A 22,982-nucleotide genomic window follows, 5' to 3' on the forward strand; every position below is an offset into this window, starting at 1 on the left:
GGTAGCCTGTTTAGGTGTATGTAAACTTCCAACTTCAACAGTAGGGTAGCCTGTTTAGGTGCATGTAAACTTCAAACTTCAACAGTAGGGTAGCCTGTTTAGGTGTATGTAAACTTCAGACTTCAACAGTAGGGTAGCCTGTTTAGGTGCATGTAAACTGCAGACTTCAACAGTAGGGTAGCCTGTTTAGGTGCATGTAAACTGCAGACTTCAACAGTAGGGTAGCCTGTTTAGGTGCATGTAAACTGCAGACTTCAACAGTAGGGTAGCCTGTTTAGAGAGAATGTGGGCAGATGCACAACAAAACCATCCGTAGTTAGACGGAAACCCATTTATTTTTATTCAGTACATGGGCATTTTAACCTCTGAAAGTTGTAAACTGACGTCACACTGACTTATGGGTAAAGTACGCATGTCGGGTTTCAGAATATTTGCATGAGAATCTGGTCACCAATTGGATGGAAACCAAGCTAGTGTGAAATTGACAGTAAATGAAGATATGCGCTGTAGTAAACTAACAAGTGAGAAGTCATTTCCCCCCCACTAGACTTGGATAACCATAATCTGGTAATCAAATTTCTACAGACAACCAAATGATTGCCTTTTATAAGTTCTTATATAAAAAAAAAAGAGACCTTAAGAAAAAACAACCAAGCATGAAATCAATTTTTTTTTTCCATTTATAAAAACAAGTTACACACATATTCTCACTTATTACAGTAGAAAACACCAAGGGTTTACAACATGGTTCCCAACGGTGTAGGGTGAAGTTGCCCCTACGCACTGAGGGGAAACCTCACCCTTGAACGTTCAACATACCCGATGACCTAAAAACAAAAACATTTCCTTTTAGAAATATAAAACGAGGTAAAAGGAAGGAGTGTGGAGCGTACAGTCATCCGAGAGACACCAACCCAGGGAACAGAGTAAAGCAGAATGTATAATATATAAAACGTGAAATTGGCTGACAGATATCCCTTATTTGGGCTCCCGAATGGCACTAGGCACTGCATTTCAGTGAAAGAGGCACCACTACAGTCCCCGGTTCGATTCCCGGCTGTATCGGATTCAGCTGCGATCGGGCGGCACACAATTGGCCCAGCGTCATCGGGGTTTCGCAGTCATTGTAAATAAGAATTTGTTCTTACTTGCCTGGTTAAATTAAATTAGATGTCACTTGTTAAATCCACATAGATGAAGGGGAAGAGACAGGTTAAAGAAGGATTTTTAAGCCGAGACTAATCTTTTATGTTGCGCATACACAATCCAAGTGCCTTTGAACAGGGTACGGTAGTAGGTGACAGGTGCACCGGTTTGAGTCAAGAACTGCAGCGCTGTTTTTCACGCTCAACAGTTTCCCGTGTGTATCAAGAAACATCCACCACCCAAAGGACATCCAGCCAACTTGACACAACTGTGGGAAGCATTGGGAGTCGACATGGGACAGCATCCCTGTGGAACGCTTTCAACACCTTGTCGAGTCCACGCCTTGATTAATTGAGGCTGTTCTGGGGGTGAAAGGACAGTGGGTGAAACTCAATATTAGGAAAGTGTGCTTAAAAAAGGCTGCACTACGCAGAAATCGCTCTGACATTTCCTGGTTGTTAAAATTCAAATAATTTGTCAAACTGAAAACACGTATATTTTACCATCTTTTCCATAATAAATAAACAAATTGTATTGTCAGCTGTTTGAAGCTGATTTATAAAAACAAAGTGCTTCAAAATAAAACTAAAGGAAGCATAGAAATAAGACCGAACAGATATACTTCCTTTCAATTAAAAATGGCAGATCTATAACACACACACACACTTCAATTGGGTCAGGTCACCCAAAAAGTTACATATAGCAGCTGTAAAAATGTTTTGTTGATCCATGATTCAGTAGAACTTCCTGTAGCACTTCCTGTAGCACTTCCTGTAGAACTTCCTGTAGAATAGGGTCTGGTGACTGTTGTTCAAAAAGGGGGAATGTCTGCAGTGGAAAAGTGGGATTCCTTTTTCAACTCTTGGATCAGTCCAGCTGGACAGGTGATAGTGGTAGGACAGGTGCAAGTGGTAGGACAGGTGCAAGTGGTAGCCTAGTGGTTATAGCGTTGGACTAGTAACCGGAAGGTTGCAAGTTCAAATCCCCGAGCTGACAAGGTACAAATCTGTCGTTCTGCCCCTGAACAGGCAGTTAACCCACTGTTCCTAGGCCATCATTGAAAATAAGAATTTGTTCTTAACTGACTTGCCTAGTTAAATAAAGGTAAAATAAACAAATTAATTATCAGGGGGGATTGGCTTTCACTGATGTTACCTCAGGGGGATTGGCTTTCACTGATGTTACCTCAGGGGGGATTGGCTTTCACTGATGTTACCTCAGGGTGGGGATTGGCTTTCACTGATGTTACCTCAGGGTGGGGATTGGCTTTCACTGATGTTACCTCAGGGTGGGGATTGGCTTTCACTGATGTTACCTCAGGGGGATTGGCTTTCACTGATGTTACCTCAGGGGGATTGGCTTTCACTGATGTTACCTCAGGGTGGGGATTGGCTTTCACTGATGTTACCTCAGGGTGGGGATTGGCTTTCACTGATGTTACCTCAGGGTGGGGATTGGCTTTCACTGATGTTACCTCGGGTCAAGTGAAGATGGAGGAACTAAAGGAGCCTGGGATTCAATCCAAGGAGTGTTAAAAAGCAGCACATCAGACAATTAAGTTTTTGTAAAGACATTTTTTTCCCCCCCTAGAGTGGCAGAGATCACATTCACAGTATCAGCTGCAGCGTAAATTGCCTTTAAAAAAAAGACTTAAGAGAACAGTGCACTATAAACGTGCCTTGGATTGAATCCTGACCAACCTCTTTTCAGATTCTCAGGTGATGTTGAGGGGAAAGAGGAGATACCTAGTCAGTTGTCTTCCACATTTAACCCAACCCCTCTGAATCAGAAAGGTGCGGGGAGGGGGGCTGTCTTAATCGACGTCCTCGATGCCCGGGGAACAGTGGGTTAACTGCCTTGCTCAGGGGCAGAATGACAGATTTTTACCTTGTCGGTTCGGGGATTCGATCCAGCAACCTTTCGTACAACTAGTTATCCACCTTTCCCCTCAACACCACCTGAGAATCTAAAGCAGGCTCCCCACTACAGGCTCCCCACTACAGCTTCAGATTCTCACGTGGTTCAGGGAAGAAAAAAAAGAATGTGATAGAGATGCGAGTAAAAAATATTTTGAAAACAACTTGCATTTCAACACTGACAAAAGCCCAAAAGATTTTACCGCGTATGAGGAAATACTAACACAGCATTAAGAGAATCATTTTACACACACACACACACACACACACACACACACACACACACAACTGGAAACTCATATCTGGTGCTTCAACATGTCTTAGCTTCTTCTTTTGGCCTGGTGGTGAAATGAAGAAGCATTAGTTAAATGGGCCAAGACTGGACACACACACAAGACTGGACACACACACAAGACTGGACACGGACACAAGACTGGACACACACAAGACTGGACACACACAAGACTGGACATGGACACAAGACTGGACACACACAAGACTGGACACGGACACAAGACTGGACACACACAAGACTGGACATGGACACAAGACTGGACATGGACACTGGACATGGACACAAGACTGGACACGGACACACAAGACTGGACACACACCTGGACATGGACACAAGACTGGACACACACCTGGACATGGACACAAGACTGGACACACACCTGGACATGGACACAAGACTGGACACACACCTGGACATGGACACAAGACTGGACATGGACACAAGACTGGACACACACAAGACTGGACATGGACACAAGACTGGACACGGACACTGGACATGGACACAAGACTGGACACGGACACACAAGACTGGACACGGACACACAAGACTGGACACAAAAGACATATTCCTAGATGTTATATTTCATGTGGTCACTACTCACCCTGTTGTGTCCATCTTCTCTTCAGCGTCTTTATCCTCGTCTTTCACTTCTGGGGAAAACAAAGAGAATGTTGACCGGGCGTTTACGCCCCCAGTGTCCTGGGCCAGTCACGGGAGGCCTTACGCCCCCCCCAAGTGTCCTGGGCCAGTCACGGGAGGCCTTACGCCCCCCAGTGTCCTGGGCCAGTCACGGGAGGCCTTACGCCCCCAGTGTCCTGGGCCAGTCACGGGAGGCCTTACGCCCCCCCAGTGTCCTGGGCCAGTCACGGAGGCCTTCGCCCCCCAGTGTCCTGGGCCAGTCACGGAGGCCTTACGCCCCCCCAGTGTCCTGGGCCAGTCACGGGAGGCCTTACGCCCCCCCCAGTGTCCTGGGCCAGTCACGGGAGGCCTTACCCCCCCCCAGTGTCCTGGGCCAGTCACGGGAGGCCTTACGCCACACCCCCCAGTGTCCTGGGCCAGTCACGGGAGGCCTTACGCCACACACCACCCCCCCCCAGTGTCCTGGGCCAGTCACGAGAGGCCTTACGCCCCCCAGTGTCCTGGGCCAGTCACGGAGGCCTTACGCCCCCCAGTGTCCTGGGCCAGTCACGAGAGGCCTTACGCCCCCAGTGTCCTGGGCCAGTCACGAGAGGCCTTACGCCCCCCAGTGTCCTGGGCCAGTCACGAGAGGCCTTACGCCCCCCAGTGTCCTGGGCCAGTCACGGGAGGCCTTACGCCCCCCCCCCCCCAGTGTCCTGGGCCAGTCACGAGAGGCCTTACGCCCCCAGTGTCCTGGGCCAGTCACGAGAGGCCTTACGCCCCCAGTGTCCTGGGCCAGTCACGAGAGGCCTTACGCCCCCAGTGTCCTGGGCCAGTCACGAGAGGCCTTACGCCCCCCAGTGTCCTGGGCCAGTCACGAGAGGCCTTACGCCCCCAGTGTCCTGGGCCAGTCACGAGAGGCCTTACGCCCCCCAGTGTCCTGGGCCAGTCACGAGAGGCCTTACGCCCCCAGTGTCCTGGGCCAGTCACGAGAGGCCTTACGCCCCCAGTGTCCTGGGCCAGTCACGGGAGGCCTTACACCCCCAGTGTCCTGGGCCAGTCACGAGAGGCCTTACGCCCCCAGTGTCCTGGGCCAGTCACGAGAGGCCTTACGCCCCCAGTGTCCTGGGCCAGTCACGGGAGGTGTGTGAGGTTTACTTTACCTTTCTTCTCTTCAGTCTCCTCTTTCTCCTCCTCAGTCTTGACTCGTTTGGTCTTCTTATGGTTGGCAGCGTTCCTCCTTCCCCCTCCTCCCTGTCCCTCATCCTCAGAGTCAGAGAACTCCTCTTCACAGGCTATCCTCTTATCATGGGCCCTGACTGAAACAAAACCATCCTCTTATCATGGGCCCTGACTGAAACAATACCATCCTCTTATCATGGGCCCTGACTGAAACAATACCATCCTCTTATCATGGGCCCTGACTGAAACAATACCATCCTCTTATCATGGGCCCTGACTGAAACAAAACCATCCTCTTATCATGGGCCCTGACTGAAACAATACCATCCTCTTATCATGGGCCCTGACTGAAACAATACCATCCTCTTATCATGGGCCCTGACTGAAACAAAACCATCCTCTTATCATGGGCCCTGACTGAAACAAAACCATCCTCTTATCATGGGCCCTGACTGAAACAATACCATCCTCTTACCTGACTGAAACAAAACCATCCTCTTATCATGGGCCCTGACTGAAACAATACCATCCTCTTAGCATGGGCCCTGACTGAAACAAAACCATCCTCTTATCATGGGCCCTGACTGAAACAAAACCATCCTCTTAGCATGGGCCCCGACTGAAACAATACCATCCTCTTATCATGGGCCCCGACTGAAACAATACCATCCTCTTATCATGGGCCCCGACTGAAACAATACCATCCTCTTAGCATGGGCCCTGACTGAAACAATTACCATCCTGTTATCATGGGCCCTGACTGAAACAATACCATCCTCTTAGCATGGGCCCTGACTGAAACAATACCATCCTCTTAGCATGGGCCCTGACTGAAACAATACCATCCTCTATCATGGGCCCTGACTGAAACAAAACCATCCTCTTAGCATGGGCCCTGACAAACAAAACCATCCTCTTAGCATGGGCCCTGACTGAAACAAAACCATCCTCTTAGCATGGGCCCTGACTGAAACAATACCATCCTCTATCATGGGCCCTGACTGAAACAATACCATCCTCTTAGCATGGGCCCTGACTGAAACAATACCATCCTCTTAGCATGGGCCCTGACTGAAACAATACCATCCTCTATCATGGGCCCTGACTGAAACAATACCATCCTCTATCATGGGCCCTGACTGAAACAATACCATCCTCTTAGCATGGGCCCTGACTGAAACAATACCATCCTCTTAGCATGGGCCCTGACTGAAACAATACCATCCTCTATCATGGACAAAACTGAAACAAAACTTACTGGAGATGCGTTTGTCAGGGTCCTCGTCCTCCTCATCTCCAGAGTCCGGGTGTGGAGCGTCTTCTGGGATGGCCTGTATCTGGACCCCGGAGCGTGGGGCAGCATACGCAGGTTCTCAAACAACCTCTGTCTGGGGAGGGAGAGAGACGTTAGTGTGTGTACCTGTCCGTATATACACACACACACACACACACACACACATCTATCTTTGTAACTTACTTGATCTTCTCCAGGTAATCATTGGTGTTCTGGTTGGTCATGTTAGACGGGCTGATGTGGAGCTTGAAGTCAGGACCAAAGTACTCAAAGTAGTCGTTGTATGGCAGCTCTGATTGGACGAGAGAGATCATCAAGGTTGTTGTAATAAAACAACCTACCAGGTTACATCAAAGTAATACATGAGCTGTGTGTGTGTACCGTTAGGTATGGTGCTGTGTGTGTGTACCGTTAGGTATGGTGCTGTGTGTGTGTGTGTGTGTGTGTACCGTTAGGTATGGTGCTGTCTGTGTGTGTGTGTGTGTGTGTACCGTTAGGTATAATGCTGTGTGTGTGTACCGTTAGGTATAATGCTGTGTGTGTGTACCGTTAGGTATAATGCTGTGTGTGTGTACCGTTAGGTATGGTGCTGTGTGTGTGTGTACCGTTAGGTATGGTGCTGTGTGTGTGTGTACCGTTAGGTATGGTGCTGTGTGTGTGTACCGTCAGGTATGGTGCTGTGTGTGTGTGTGTGTGTGTGTACCGTTAGGTATAATGCTGTGTGTGTGTGTACCGTTAGGTATGGTGCTGTGTGTGTGTGTGTGTGTGTGTGTGTGTGTGTGTGTGTGTGTGTGTGTGTGTGTGTGTGTGTGTGTGTGTACCGTTAGGTATAATGCTGTGTGTGTGTACCGTTAGGTATGGTGCTGTGTGTGTGTGTGTGTGTGTGTGTGTGTGTGTGTGTGTGTGTGTGTGTGTGTGTGTGTGTGTGTGTGTGTGTGTGTGTACCGTTAGGTATAATGCTGTGTGTGTGTACCGTTAGGTATGGTGCTGTGTGTGTGTGTGTGTGTGTACCGTTAGGTATAATGCTGTGTGTGTGTACCGTTAGGTATAATGCTGTGTGTGTGTACCGTTAGGTATAATGCTGTGTGTGTGTGTGTGTGTGTACCGTTAGGTATAATGCTGTGTGTGTGTGTGTGTGTGTACCGTTAGGTATAATGCTGTGTGTGTGTACCGTTAGGTATAATGCTGTGTGTGTGTGTGTGTGTGTACCGTTAGGTATAATGCTGTGTGTGTGTGTGTGTGTGTACCGTTAGGTATAATGCTGTGTGTGTGTACCGTTAGGTATAATGCTGTGTGTGTGTACCGTTAGGTATAATGCTGTGTGTGTGTACCGTTAGGTATAATGCTGTGTGTGTGTACCGTTAGGTATAATGCTGTGTGTGTGTACCGTTAGGTATAATGCTGTGTGTGTGTACCGTTAGGTATAATGCTGTGTGTGTGTACCGTTAGGTATAATGCTGTGTGTGTGTACCGTTAGGTATGGTGCTGTGTGTGTGTACCGTTAGGTATAATGCTGTGTGTGTGTGTGTGTGTGTGTGTGTGTGTGTGTGTGTGTGTGTGTGTACCGTTAGGTATAATGCTGTGTGTGTGTACCGTTAGGTATGGTGCTGTGTGTGTGTACCGTTAGGTATGGTGCTGTGTGTGTGTACCGGTAGGTATGGTGCTGTGTGTGTGTACCGTTAGGTATGGTGCTGTGTGTGTGTACCGTTAGGTATGGTGCTGTGTGTGTGTACCGTTAGGTATGGTGCTGTGTGTGTGTGTGTGTGTGTGTGTACCGTTAGGTATAATGCTGTGTGTGTGTACCGTTAGGTATGGTGCTGTGTGTGTGTGTGTGTGTACCGTTAGGTATAATGCTGTGTGTGTGTACCGTTAGGTATGGTGCTGTGTGTGTGTGTGTGTGTGTGTGTGTGTGTGTACACCGTTAGGTATAATGCTGTGTGTGTGTACCGTTAGGTATGGTGCTGTGTGTGTGTGTGTACCGTTAGGTATGGTGCTGTGTGTGTGTGTACCGTTAGGTATGGTGCTGTGTGTGTGTGTGTGTGTGTACAGTTAGGTATGGTGCTGTGTGTGTGTGTACCGTTAGGTATGGTGCTGTGTGTGTGTGTGTGTGTGTGTACCGTTAGGTATGGTGCTGTGTGTGTGTGTGTGTGTGTACCGTTAGGTATGGTGCTGTGTGTGTGTGTGTGTGTGTGTGTGTGTGTGTGTACCGTTAGGTATGGTGCTGTGTGTGTGTGTGTGTGTGTACCGTTAGGTATGGTGCTGTGTGTGTGTGTGTGTGTGTGTACCGTTAGGTATAATGCTGTGTGTGTGTGTGTGTGTGTGTGTGTACCGTTAGGTATGGTGCTGTGTGTGTGTGTGTACCGTTAGGTATAATGCTGTGTGTGTGTGTGTGTGTGTGTGTGTGTGTGTGTGTGTGTGTGTACCGTTAGGTATAATGCTGTGTGTGTGTACCGTTAGGTATGGTGCTGTGTGTGTGTGTGTGTACCGTTAGGTATGGTGCTGTGTGTGTGTGTGTGTGTGTGTACCGTTAGGTATAATGCTGTGTGTGTGTGTGTGTGTGTGTGTGTGTGTGTGTGTGTGTACCGTTAGGTATAATGCTGTGTGTGTGTACGTGTGTGTGTGTGTGTGTACCGTTAGGTATGGTGCTGTGTGTGTGTGTGTGTGTGTGTGTGTACCGTTAGGTATAATGCTGTGTGTGTGTGTGTGTGTGTGTGTCGTTAGGTATAATGCTGTGTGTGTGTGTGTGTACCGTTAGGTATAATGCTGTGTGTGTGTGTGTGTGTGTGTGTACCGTTAGGTATGGTGCTGTGTGTGTGTGTGTGTGTGTGTGTGTGTACCGTTAGGTATAATGCTGTGTGTGTGTGTGTGTGTGTGTGTGTGTGTGTGTGTGTGTGTGTACCGTTAGGTATAATGCTGTGTGTGTGTGTGTGTGTGTACCGTTAGGTATAATGCTGTGTGTGTGTGTGTGTGTGTACCGTTAGGTATAATGCTGTGTGTGTGTGTGTGTGTGTGTGTGTACCGTTAGGTATAATGCTGTGTGTGTGTGTGTGTGTGTACCGTTAGGTATAATGCTGTGTGTGTGTGTGTGTGTGTGTGTGTGTGTGTACCGTTAGGTATGGTGCTGTGTGTGTGTGTGTGTGTGTGTGTGTGTGTGTGTGTGTGTGTGTGTGTGTGTGTGTGTACCGTTAGGTATAATGCTGTGTGTGTGTGTACCGTTAGGTATAATGCTGTGTGTGTGTGTGTGTGTGTACCGTTAGGTATAATGCTGTGTGTGTGTGTGTGTGTGTGTGTGTGTACCGTTAGGTATAATGCTGTGTGTGTGTACCGTTAGGTATAATGCTGTGTGTGTGTGTACCGTTAGGTATAATGCTGTGTGTGTGTACCGTTAGGTATAATGCTGTGTGTGTGTGTGTGTGTGTGTGTGTGTGTGTGTGTGTGTGTGTGTGTGTGTGTGTGTGTGTGCCGTTAGGTATAATGCTGTGTGTGTGTGTACCGTTAGGTATAATGCTGTGTGTGTGTGTGTGTGTGTGTGTGTGTGTGTGTGTACCGTTAGGTATAATGCTGTGTGTGTGTAACGTTAGGTATAATGCTGTGTGTGTGTGTGTGTGTGTGTGTACCTTTAGGTATAATGCTGTGTGTGTGTACCGTTAGGTATAATGCTGTGTGTGTGTACCGTTAGGTATAATGCTGTGTGTGTGTACCGTTAGGTATAATGCTGTGTGTGTACCGTTAGGTATAATGCTGTGTGTGTGTGTGTGTGTGTGTGTGTGTGTGTGTGTGTGTGTGTGTGTGTGTGTGTGTGTGTGTACCGTTAGGTATAATGCTGTGTGTGTGTACCGTTAGGTATAATGCTGTGTGTGTGTGTGTGTGTGTGTACCGTTAGGTATAATGCTGTGTGTGTGTAACGTTAGGTATAATGCTGTGTGTGTGTGTGTGTGTGTGTGTACCGTTAGGTATAATTCTGTGTGTGTGTACCGTTAGGTATAATGCTGTGTGTGTGTACCGTTAGGTATAATGCTGTGTGTGTGTATTAGGTATAATGCTGTGTGTGTGTACCGTTAGGTATAATGCTGTGTGTGTGTACCGTTAGGTATAATGCTGTGTGTGTGTACCGTTAGGTATAATGCTGTGTGTGTACCGTTAGGTATAATGCTGTGTGTGTGTGTGTGTGTGTGTGTGTGTGTACCGTTAGGTATAATGCTGTGTGTGTGTGTGTGTGTGTGTGTGTGTGTGTGTGTACCGTTAGGTATAATGCTGTGTGTGTGTACCGTTAGGTATAATGCTGTGTGTGTGTGTGTGTGTGTGTGTGTGTGTGTGTGTGTACCGTTAGGTATAATGCTGTGTGTGTGTGTGTGTGTACCGTTAGGTATAATGCTGTGTGTGTGTGTACCGTTAGGTATAATGCTGTGTGTGTGTGTGTGTGTGTGTGTGTGTGTGTGTGTACCGTTAGGTATAATGCTGTGTGTGTGTGTGTGTGTGTGTACGTTAGGTATAATGCTGTGTGTGTGTACCGTTAGGTATAATGCTGTGTGTGTGTGTGTGTGTGTACCGTTAGGTATAATGCTGTGTGTGTGTGTACCGTTAGGTATAATGCTGTGTGTGTGTACCGTTAGGTATAATGCTGTGTGTGTGTGTGTGTACCGTTAGGTATAATGCTGTGTGTGTGTACCGTTAGGTATAATGCTGTGTGTGTGTACCGTTAGGTATAATGCTGTGTGTGTGTGTGTACCGTTAGGTATAATGCTGTGTGTGTGTACCGTTAGGTATAATGCTGTGTGTGTGTACCGTTAGGTATAATGCTGTGTGTGTACCGTTAGGTATAATGCTGTGTGTGTACCGTTAGGTATAATGCTGTGTGTGTGTGTGTGTGTGTGTGTGTGTGTGTGTGTGTGTGTGTGTGTGTGTGTGTGTACCGTTAGGTATAATGCTGTGTGTGTGTACCGTTAGGTATAATGCTGTGTGTGTGTGTGTGTGTGTGTACCGTTAGGTATAATGCTGTGTGTGTGTAACGTTAGGTATAATGCTGTGTGTGTGTGTGTGTGTGTGTGTGTACCGTTAGGTATAATGCTGTGTGTGTGTACCGTTAGGTATAATGCTGTGTGTGTGTACCGTTAGGTATAATGCTGTGTGTGTGTACCGTTAGGTATAATGCTGTGTGTGTGTACCGTTAGGTATAATGCTGTGTGTGTGTGTGTGTGTGTGTGTACCGTTAGGTATAATGCTGTGTGTGTGTGTGTGTGTGTGTGTGTGTGTGTGTGTGTGTGTGTACCGTTAGGTATAATGCTGTGTGTGTGTAACGTTAGGTATAATGCTGTGTGTGTGTGTGTGTGTGTGTGTGTGTACCGTTAGGTATAATGCTGTGTGTGTGTGTGTGTGTGTGTGTGTGTGTGTGTGTGTGTGTGTGTGTACCGTTAGGTATAATGCTGTGTGTGTGTACCGTTAGGTATAATGCTGTGTGTGTGTGTGTGTGTGTGTGTGTGTGTGTGTGTGTGTGTGTGTGTGTGTACCGTTAGGTATAATGCTGTGTGTGTGTGTGTGTGTGTGTGTGTACCGTTAGGTATAATGCTGTGTGTGTGTGTACCGTTAGGTATAATGCTGTGTGTGTGTGTGTGTGTGTACCGTTAGGTATAATGCTGTGTGTGTGTGTACCGTTAGGTATAATGCTGTGTGTGTGTACCGTTAGGTATAATGCTGTGTGTGTGTACCGTTAGGTATAATGCTGTGTGTGTGTGTACCGTTAGGTATAATGCTGTGTGTGTACCGTTAGGTATAATGCTGTGTGTGTGTGTGTGTGTGTGTGTGTGTACCGTTAGGTATAATGTGCTGTGTGTGTGTACCGTTAGGTATAATGCTGTGTGTGTGTGTGTGTGTGTGTGTGTACCGTTAGGTATAATGCTGTGTGTGTGTACCGTTAGGTATAATGCTGTGTGTGTGTGTACCGTTAGGTATAATGCTGTGTGTGTGTAACGTTAGGTATAATGCTGTGTGTGTGTGTGTGTATACCGTTAGGTATAATGCTGTGTGTGTGTAACGTTAGGTATAATGCTGTGTGTGTGTGTGTGTATACCGTTAGGTATAATGCTGTGTGTGTGTAACGTTAGGTATAATGCTGTGTGTGTGTGTGTGTGTGTGTGTGTGTGTGTGTGTGTACCGTTAGGTATAATGCTGTGTGTGTGTACCGTTAGGTATAATGCTGTGTGTGTGTGTACCGTTAGGTATAATGCTGTGTGTGTGTACCGTTAGGTATAATGCTGTGTGTGTGTGTACCGTTAGGTATAATGCTGTGTGTGTACCGTTAGGTATAATGCTGTGTGTGTGTGTGTGTGTGTGTGTGTACCGTTAGGTATAATGCTGTGTGTGTGTGTGTGTGTGTACCGTTAGGTATAATGCTGTGTGTGTGTGTGTGTGTGTGTGTGTGTGTGTGTGTGTACCGTTAGGTATAATGCTGTGTGTGTGTACCGTTAGGTATAATGCTGTGTGTGTGTGTGTGTGTGTGTGTGTGTGTGTGTGTGTGTGTGTGTGTGTGTGTGTGTGTGTGTGTGTGTGTGTGTGTGTGTGTGTGTGTGTGTGTGTGTGTACCGTTAGGTATAATGCTGTGTGTGTGTGTGTGTGTGTACCGTTAGGTATAATGCTGTGTGTGTGTGTGTGTGTGTGTGTGTGTACCGTTAGGTATAATGCTGTGTGTGTGTGTACCGTTAGGTATAATGCTGTGTGTGTGTGTGTGTGTGTGTGTACCGTTAGGTATAATGCTGTGTGTGTGTGTACCGTTAGGTATAATGCTGTGTGTGTGTGTACCGTTAGGTATAATGCTGTGTGTGTGTGTGTGTGTGTACCGTTAGGTATAATGCTGTGTGTGTGTGTACCGTTAGGTATAATGCTGTGTGTGTGTGTGTGTGTGTGTGTACCGTTAGGTATAATGCTGTCCAGAGCCACAGCGGTCTCGTAGGTCCAGCAGCGGGCCACATTACGGATGGTATAACCTCCACCTCCCAACATCAACAGAGGCAGGTTGAAACTCTTCATGTACTCAACACACTTAGCATGACCTGAAACACAGCGTCTTAACAAATTATTCATACCCCTCGACTTATTCCTCATTTTGTTGCGTTTCTCACCCATCCCCACACAACCCCATAACAAAAGTGATTGCAAATGTTCAGAGAATGAAATCTCATTTACAAAATCACTCCCATCCCTGAATCAATACATGTTAGAATCACCTTGGGCAGTGATTAGAGCTTGTGAGGCATTCTGGGTAAATCTCTAAGAGCTTTCCACACCTGGATTGTACAGTCTTTCAAGCTCGGCTGTCAAGTTGATCGTTGATCATTACTCGACAGCCATTTTCAAGACGATTTCCGTTTCAACTGTAACTAAGCCATTCAGGAACATTCAATGTGTTGGTAAGCTACTCCAGTGTGTATTCGGCCTTCTGTTTTAGGTTTTTGTCCTGCTGAAAAAAGGTACAGCGCATTCAGTAATGTGTATTCATATCTTAACTTTTCCCACATTACAGCTTTATTAGAAAGTGTATTCAATCTTTGTTTTTGTTGTTGTCAATCTACACACAACAGCCCATAATGACCATAGTGCCTTTTACCCCGAGATAAATTAAAAAGTCTCATAGCAAAAGAACTAACTACTTCATGTAAATAAGGTATCTGTTTTTTGTTTTTTTTTAATAATAAATTTGCAATGTTTTTTTCTAAAAACCTGTTTTCGTTTGGTCATTATGGGGTATTGTGTGTAGATTGACAGGGTTGTTTAAAAAAAAAAAAAAAATCCATTTTAGAATAAGGCTGTAACGTAACAAAATGTGGAAAATAGTGAATGGGTCTGAATACTTTTCCCAAAATGCAGTGTACAATGTCTCCCAGCAGACCAGGGTTTTCCTCCCAGACGTTTGCCTGTCATTTCGCTGACCAACAAACGGTCATCTAAAAATCCCACGACCGTCAGAGCAATGAAGACAGCCCTCCTTCAGGTGTGTTACCTTAGACTGGGCTGTTTCAACCCGAGAGAGAGTCCTAGCAACACACACACACACTGAAGACAGCCCTCCTTCAGGTGCGTTACCTTAGACTGGGCTGTTTCAACCTGAGAGAGAGTCCTAGCAACACACACACACACACACACACACACTGAAGACAGCCCTCCTTCAGGTGCGTTACCTTTGATGGTGAGGTTGAAACAGCCCAGTCTGTCTCCTGAGAGAGAGTCGGCTCCACACTGTAACACGACTGCACTGGGCTGGAACATCTCCATCACTTTAGCCATCACCTAGCAACACAAAAAAAAAAAAAGAAATGTATAAAAAGTGAGAAACACACAAAAACAAAAAGAGGTAGAATCCATTTGACCTCTGTAAGGAACCAAAACACTGAATGACTTGCAGTAGGAGACTTACAGGTTTGAAGATGGCTTCGTAAGACTCATCGTCGATGCCGTCTCTGAGAGGGTAGTTTACAGCGTAGTACTTCCCTTCCCTGCTCCAATGTCCTACACACACACACACACACACACACACACACACGTCAGTGTACATACTGGAATACAAAATTACTCAAATGTAGGTTGACAATCCAACACACACACACACACACTGAAAGGGGAGTCATACACATCATGTAGTCATACACATCGGAACACACAATGAAATGTACTTTTCTTATTTCTGATTCCCCCTATTTATTTGTTTCCTTCTTCCACACACACACTCACCCTCGGGTCTCCGGTACCAGGGAAATATTCTCCCAGAGGACACACTCACCCTCGGGTCTCCGGTACCAGGGAGGTATTCTCCCAGAGGACACACTCACCCTCGGGTCTCCGGTACCAGGGAAATATTCTCCCAGAGGACACACTCACCCTCGGGTCTCCGGTACCAGGCAAATATTCTCCCAGAGGACACACTCACCCTCAGGTCTCCGGTACCAGGGAAATATTCTCCCAGAGGACACACTCACCCTCAGGTCTCCAGTACCAGGGAAATATTCTCCCAGAGGACACACACACACTCACCCTCGGGTCTCCGGTACCAGGGAAATATTCTCCCAGAGGACACACACACACTCACCCTCAGGTCTCCGGTGCCAGGGAAGTATTCTCCATATTTGTGGAAGGACACCGTCATGACCCGGTCTGTGGTGAAGAAAGCCTCTTCCACTCCGTCTCCATGGTGAATGTCGATGTCTATGTACAACACCCTCTGGTGGTACCTGATAGGACAGACAACTCATTATATACTATTACCTGATAGGACAGACAACTCATTATATACTATTACCTGATAGGACAGACAACTCATTATATACTATTACCTGATAGGACAGACAACTCATTATATACAATACCCTCTGGTGGTACCTGACAGGACAGACAACTCATTACATACTATTACCTGATAGGACAGACAACTCATTATATACTATTACCTGATAGGACAGACAACTCATTAGATACTATTACCTGATAGGACAGACAACTCATTATATACTATACCCTCTGGTGGTACCTGATAGGACAGACAACTCATTATATACTATTACCTGATAGGACAGACAACTCATTATATACTATTACCTGATAGGACAGACAACTCATTATATACTATTACCTGACAGGACAGACAACTCATTATATACAACACCCTCTGGTGGTACCTGATAGGACAGACAACTCATTATATACAACACCCTCTGGTGGTACCTGACAGGACAGACAACTCATTACATACTATTACCTGATAGGACAGACAACTCATTATATACTATTACCTGATAGGACAGACAACTCATTATATACTATTACCTGATAGGACAGACAACTCATTATATACTATTACCTGATAGGACAGACAACTCATTATATACTATTACCTGATAGGACAGACAACTCATTATATACTATTACCTGATAGGACAGACAACTCATTATATACTATTACCTGATAGGACAGACAACTCATTAGATACTATTACCTGATAGGACAGACAACTCATTAGATACTATTACCTGATAGGACAGACAACTCATTATATACTATTACCTGATAGGACAGACAACTCATTATATACTATTACCTGATAGGACAGACAACTCATTATATACTATTACCTGATAGGACAGACAACTCATTATATACTATTACCTGATAGGACAGACAACTCATTATATACAACACCCTCTGGTGGTACCTGATAGGACAGACAACTCATTACATACAATATCTACGTTAGATTCATATTACCTGACAGGACAGACAACTCATTACATACAATATCTACGTTAGATTCATATTACCTGACAGGACAGACAACTCATTACATACAATATCTATGTTAGATTCATATTACCTGACAGGACAGACAACTCATTATATACAATATCTATGTTAGATTCATATTACCTGACAGGACAGACAACTCATTACGTACAATATCTATGTTAGATTCATATTACCTGACTGGACAGACAACTCATTACATACAATATCTATGTTAGATTCATATTACCTGACAGGACAGACAACTCATTATATACAATATCTATGTTAGATTCATATTACCTGACAGGACAGACAACTCATTATATACAATATCTATGTTAGATTCATATTACCTGACAGGACAGACAACTCATTATATACAATATCTATGTTAGATTCATATTACCTGACAGGACAGACAACTCATTACATACAATATCTATGTTAGATTCATATTACCTGACAGGACAGACAACTCATTATATACAATATCTATGTTAGATTCATATTACCTGACAGGACAGACAACTCATTATATACAATATCTATGTTAGATTCATATTACCTGACAGGACAGACAACTCATTATATACAATATCTATGTTAGATTCATATTACCTGACAGGAGAGACAACTCATTATATACAATATCTATGTTAGATTCTATTACCTGACAGGACAGACAACTCATTATATACAATATCTATGTTAGATTCTATTACCTGACAGGACAGACAACTCATTATATACAATATCTATGTTAGATTCATATTACCTGACAGGACAGACAACTCGTTATATACAATATCTATGTTAGATTCTATTACCTGACAGGACAGACAACTCATTATATACAATATCTATGTTAGATTCTATTACCTGACAGGACAGACAACTCATTACATACAATATCTACGTTAGATTCATATTACCTGACAGGACAGACAACTCATTACATACAATATCTATGTTAGATTCATATTACCTGACAGGACAGACAACTCATTAGATACTATTACCTGATAGGACAGACAACTCATTATATACAATATCTATGTTAGATTCATATTACCTGACAGGACAGACAACTCGTTATATACAATATCTATGTTAGATTCTATTACCTGACAGGACAGACAACTCATTATATACAATATCTATGTTAGATTCATATTACCTGACAGGACAGACAACTCGTTATATACAATATCTATGTTAGATTCTATTACCTGACAGGACAGACAACTCATTATATACAATATCTACGTTAGATTCATATTACCTGACAGGACAGACAACTCATTACATACAATATCTATGTTAGATTCATATTACCTGACAGGACAGACAACTCATTATATACAATATCTATGTTAGATTCATATTACCTGACAGGACAGACAACTCATTACATACAATATCTATGTTAGATTCATATTACCTGACAGGACAGACAACTCATTATATACAATATCTATGTTAGATTCTATTACCTGACAGGACAGACAACTCATTATATACAATATCTATGTTAGATTCATATTACCTGACAGGACAGACAACTCATTATATACAATATCTATGTTAGATTCATATTACCTGACAGGACAGACAACTCATTACATACAATATCTATGTTAGATTCATATTACCTGACAGGACAGACAACTCATTATATACAATATCTATGTTAGATTCTATTACCTGACAGGACAGACTATACAATTAAATGAATACACCCATATCTAGGTTTCTCAGAGCCTGGGTGACTATTCATTTCAACAAGAAACACACACCATGACAAGCCAAGGACACATCACCATTCTGTTCTGTCTTTTAGAGGCTGACCGGTGAATTAGGGCCGATTTCAAATTTTCATAACAAAAATTGGTAAATCGGCCTTTTTGGATGCCAATTACATTGCACTCCACGAGGAGACCAAGTGGCAGGCTGACCACCTGTTACGTGAGGGCAGCAAGGAGCCAAGGTACGTTGCAAGCTAGCATTAAACGTATCTTATAAAAATTTAAAAAACAATCTTAACAGAATCACTAGTTAACCAAGTAATATCACCAACCACGTGTAGTTAACTAGCATGTACTGCGTTGCATATAATCAATGCAGTGCCTGTTAATTTATCATTGAATCACAGCCTACCTCAACTTCACCAAACGGGTGATGATTTAGCAAAAGCGCATTAACGAAAAAAAACAGAATTGTTGTACAAATGTACCACTAACATCAATGCCTTTAAAATCATTACACAGAAGTAAATATTTTTAAACCTGCATATTCAGTTAGGTATTAGACCTCTACTGTCTTTCCTCAAAAGTGAAAGAGAAGGAGAAAGACACAGACAAGAAAATGGGCCCAACCGGGGTGAGGGGAGTTGGCGGGCCCAACCGGGGTGAGGGGAGTTGGCGGGCCCAACCGGGGTGAGGGGAGTTGGCGGGCCCAACCGGGGTGAGGGGAGTTGGCGGGCCCAACCGGGGTGAGGGGAGTTGGCGGGCCCAACCGGGGTGAGGGGAGTTGGCGGGCCCCACCGGGGTGAGGGAGTTGGCGGGCCCCACCGGGGTGAGGGGAGTTGGCGGGCCCCACCGGGGTGAGGGGAGTTGGCGGGCCCCACCGGGGTGAGGGGAGTTGGCGGGCCCCACCGGGGTGAGGGGAGTTGGCGGGCCCCACCGGGGTGGGGGGAGTTGGCGGGCCCAACCGGGGTGAGGGGAGTTGGCGGGCCCAACCGGGGTGGGGGGGGTGTGACCACACAGGGCTCTTACTTGAGCAGCTCCAGGATGGCGAGGACTATGTCGTTGACGTAGCAGAACCCCGAGGCCTCAGACTTCTTGGCATGATGGAGTCCTCCGGCCCAGTTGATGGCGATGTCCGTCTGCTGCCTGTTCAGCTTCACTGCCCCCGCTACACACACACAGAGGGAGGAGGGAAGAGTCAACATAGGAAGTGAGAGGTAGATAGGCAAGCGAAGTCAGTGGTAGACAGTAAGGCAGATGGAGAAAGAAACTAGACTTACCGACAGAGCCTCCCGTTGAGAGCTGACAGAACTCAAATAGGCCGTCAAACACTGGGCAGTCCTCTCCCACATTAACTGTTAGAGAGCAGCAAGGATAGACGTTATTCATTTGAGATGTTTGATTGAGGCCTGCAGGTTTGTTTCAATGCGTAAAGCTGTAACCTACATAACAGATGCGAGTGTGGAGTATAGACATTATGAACTGGGTGATTCGAGCCCTGAATCCTGATTGGCCGGCAGCCGTGGTATATCAATACCACAAAACATGTATTTTTACTTCTCTAATTACATTGGTAACCAGCTCAACACTAGCCCATATGAAAACATGACAAAATAAAAGGTATTACAAGGTATGCTAACCTATAGTTTTGGGGTGAAATATCCCTTTAGAAATGCACCCCCCCACCTAAACAATGCTAGGGGGAAAACACTGTCTGCTACTCACATCTCTGCATCTGTTTGCTGTGCTCTGACATGTTGTCTGGCCGGATGGAACGCAGAAACTTGATGTAGTCGTCACTGTGGTACTTGGTCATCTCCTCTCCACTGGCCTTGTGGGGTCTCTAGGAGGTCAGAAAAGTGTGTTGCAAAGGGATGCAATATGTAGAAAAACATTCCGTTCCCTCGTTGCTAAAACGTTCGCCTGATTTCACTTTAGATAATATATTTTCCAATAACCAAAACAGAAAACTTGTAGTCCACAACTATCCAATTTAGACTTTTATAAAGTCTAGAGGACAGCTGGACTATACAGAATGTTACTTCAGACACGTGTTGAAAAATAAAAAGTCATTTTCTGCGATGAAGAATGAGTCCAGTCCCATCCGCTTCAGTTCTATACAATATCTAAGTGATGAAATGGCCACATATTCTGTACGTCACCTTGGAAATAATGGAAGACGCAGCATTATGAAGAGCCGAGTCCCTTTGTGGAGTTAATTTACCCAGGTAATGTAACGTTTTTAATTTTTACCTTTATTTAACCAGGCAAGTCAGTTAAGAACAAATTCTTATTTTCAATTTAAGAACAAATTCTTATTTTCAATGACGGCCTAGGAACAGTGGGTTAACTGCCTGTTCAGGGGCAGAACGACAGATTTGTACCTTGTCAGCTCGGGGGTTTGAACTCGCAACCTTCAGGTTACTAGTCCAACGCTCTAACCACTAGGCTACCCTGCCGCACCAACGTTACAGAATGGAGGTGTTTGTCCCGCTGATACCACAGTTGCCAAATAAATCAATACGGAAGCACACATTTACCGATAGAGACATTTTGTTTTTTGGAGGGGGTTGTTGACATCCATTTTGAAAAAGTTAATTCATATTTGGGTTGTCGTTTGTTCGATATTTACAGACGTGACCCAATCGTTCAGTTCTTTACGTGCAGTTGCCGATGCTCAGTGGCAACGTTGTTGTTATTATTATCTCTTGCTTGCGTCTAGCCAGTCAACTAGCTACACAGTTAATCTCTGCAGCCAGAATAACAGCCCCAAAAACAACATGTCTCTGCGAAAACAAATAAATGCTAGCTACACTTTCTTCCCCCATCGTTGGACCTGCATTTACTATGCATCTAATTTCAGTTTGTGTGGTTGTTGGTTTAGCTTTCTGTACCTTTGTAGCAAGTACTGTCTGCATTTGTATGAGCATACTGCCTCATGATTGCAAGATGTCCCGATAGCTTTTCCAACTGTCCCGTTATCTGGCTATAAATGGCCAATTTAGAATGCCATTCTAGCCAATCAGAAACGATTATTCAACAGTGCTGTTGAAACCATTTATTTATACCATAAATATCAACCTAATCTATCGAAGAAAAAAAATAATATCTATACATAAGCCCACTGTGGCTTGTTGTACTCACATAGATCTCCATCTTCCTGTACAGTCCATAGTTGAGCAGCAGGTTGTGGGTCATACGGATCCTGTGGGGCTTCATGGGATGACCCTGACCATAGTAATAATTACCCACGTCACCTGGGGGGTGAGGGGGTGAGGTGAGGGTGAGGGGGTGAGGTGAGGGTGAGGGGGAAGAAACAAAGAGTTTTAGACAAAACTAGTGAAACAACAAACCATATGTCCTTCCCCTAACCCAGATGTAGGGTAGCTCTGAGCTTTACATTTTAGTCATTTAGCAGACCCTCTTATCCAGAACGATTTACACGAGCAATTAGGATGAAGTGCCTTGCTCAAGGACACATCGGCATATATATATATATATATAAATAAATATTATCTCTATATAAATATATATATAATTGTATATAAAATAAAATTCATCTAGTCGGTTCTGGGATTCGAACCAGCGGCCATCCGGTTACTGTCCCAACGCTCTTAACCGCTAGATAGTCATCTATCTATCATCTTCCTGCCGCTTTGAGCAGCACTATCAAACATACAGCCTGGTAACTGCACAGCACGAAACAACATACCTATATATACCTGTTTTTAAAACGAAGAAACAAATGATCAGCCTCTGCAAAGAGGTCTAAATCTTCATAGCGCATTACTTGCTCAACAACCTCCCTCCAGCACAATTCACTACTAACCACCAAAAGTTGTCTATCGAAACACCGCTAGCCACGTTTTAACTGACAAACCCCACTTTACTAAACATATGTAGCGAAATATCAAGAGGTTATTCGTGATTCAAAAGATACTTATTAGTAACGCTAAAACCATTTTCTGGCTATCTAACGTTAGCTAGTTGTGTATGCTCAGTCAGTCGGTTATAAGCCTACTAACGTTAGCTAGCCAAGTTGCCACAAATTAATATACTCAACTTACTAGTTAGCTAGAGATTGGCAATTAATTTGATTGCAACATTACAAAAATAATGAGGGGGGGAAGAAAGAAAAAACGACTCTCAAGTTGCTTTGGCAAGCTAACTAAAAGTCTTCTCCCTAACTAGGTAACTAGCTAATGATGGTAAGCTAACCAGTCGGTAGCTAGTTAGCTGCTAACTCGCCTTACGGCACTTCTCTCAAGAGGGGACATAGGCCTTTCGACCACCGAATCCTCTCCGATACAACAAAATAATACTCCGGAAAAACCAACGAGCTACAATAACATCAAATCTTACCGTCATAATAATAGCAAACTTTCTTCTTTGTTCCTCCTGCAGACGACAGCGCCATTTTACTCCACAATTAGTACCGCACAGTTCTTTGTGTCCACGCCGGGGAATTTTTCCACTGTCGTCTCCGTCCAATCACCGAAGTCTGCTCTGCTCGAAG

At 44.8% G+C, this 22,982-nt stretch overlaps 1 protein-coding gene across 1 annotated transcript; it reads right to left on the reverse strand.

Moving 5' to 3' along the window:
- Positions 1–2,505: 2,505 nt before the first annotated feature.
- hdac1 (histone deacetylase 1) lies at positions 2,506–22,982 on the reverse strand. Its single transcript, XM_042295107.1, is given in 16 exon segments — positions 2,506–3,400; positions 3,962–4,010; positions 5,142–5,297; positions 6,419–6,502; positions 6,505–6,548; positions 6,638–6,746; positions 13,360–13,500; positions 14,626–14,734; positions 14,862–14,938; positions 14,941–14,953; positions 15,531–15,672; positions 19,496–19,634; positions 19,747–19,821; positions 20,192–20,309; positions 21,611–21,723; positions 22,829–22,982. Coding segments are annotated over 16 exon segments (1,452 nt in total). The 5' UTR covers positions 22,884–22,982; the 3' UTR covers positions 2,506–3,372.

The sequence above is a fragment of the Oncorhynchus tshawytscha genome, linkage group LG13 (assembly GCF_018296145.1).
Source record: "Oncorhynchus tshawytscha isolate Ot180627B linkage group LG13, Otsh_v2.0, whole genome shotgun sequence".
Taxonomy (NCBI): domain Eukaryota; kingdom Metazoa; phylum Chordata; class Actinopteri; order Salmoniformes; family Salmonidae; genus Oncorhynchus; species Oncorhynchus tshawytscha.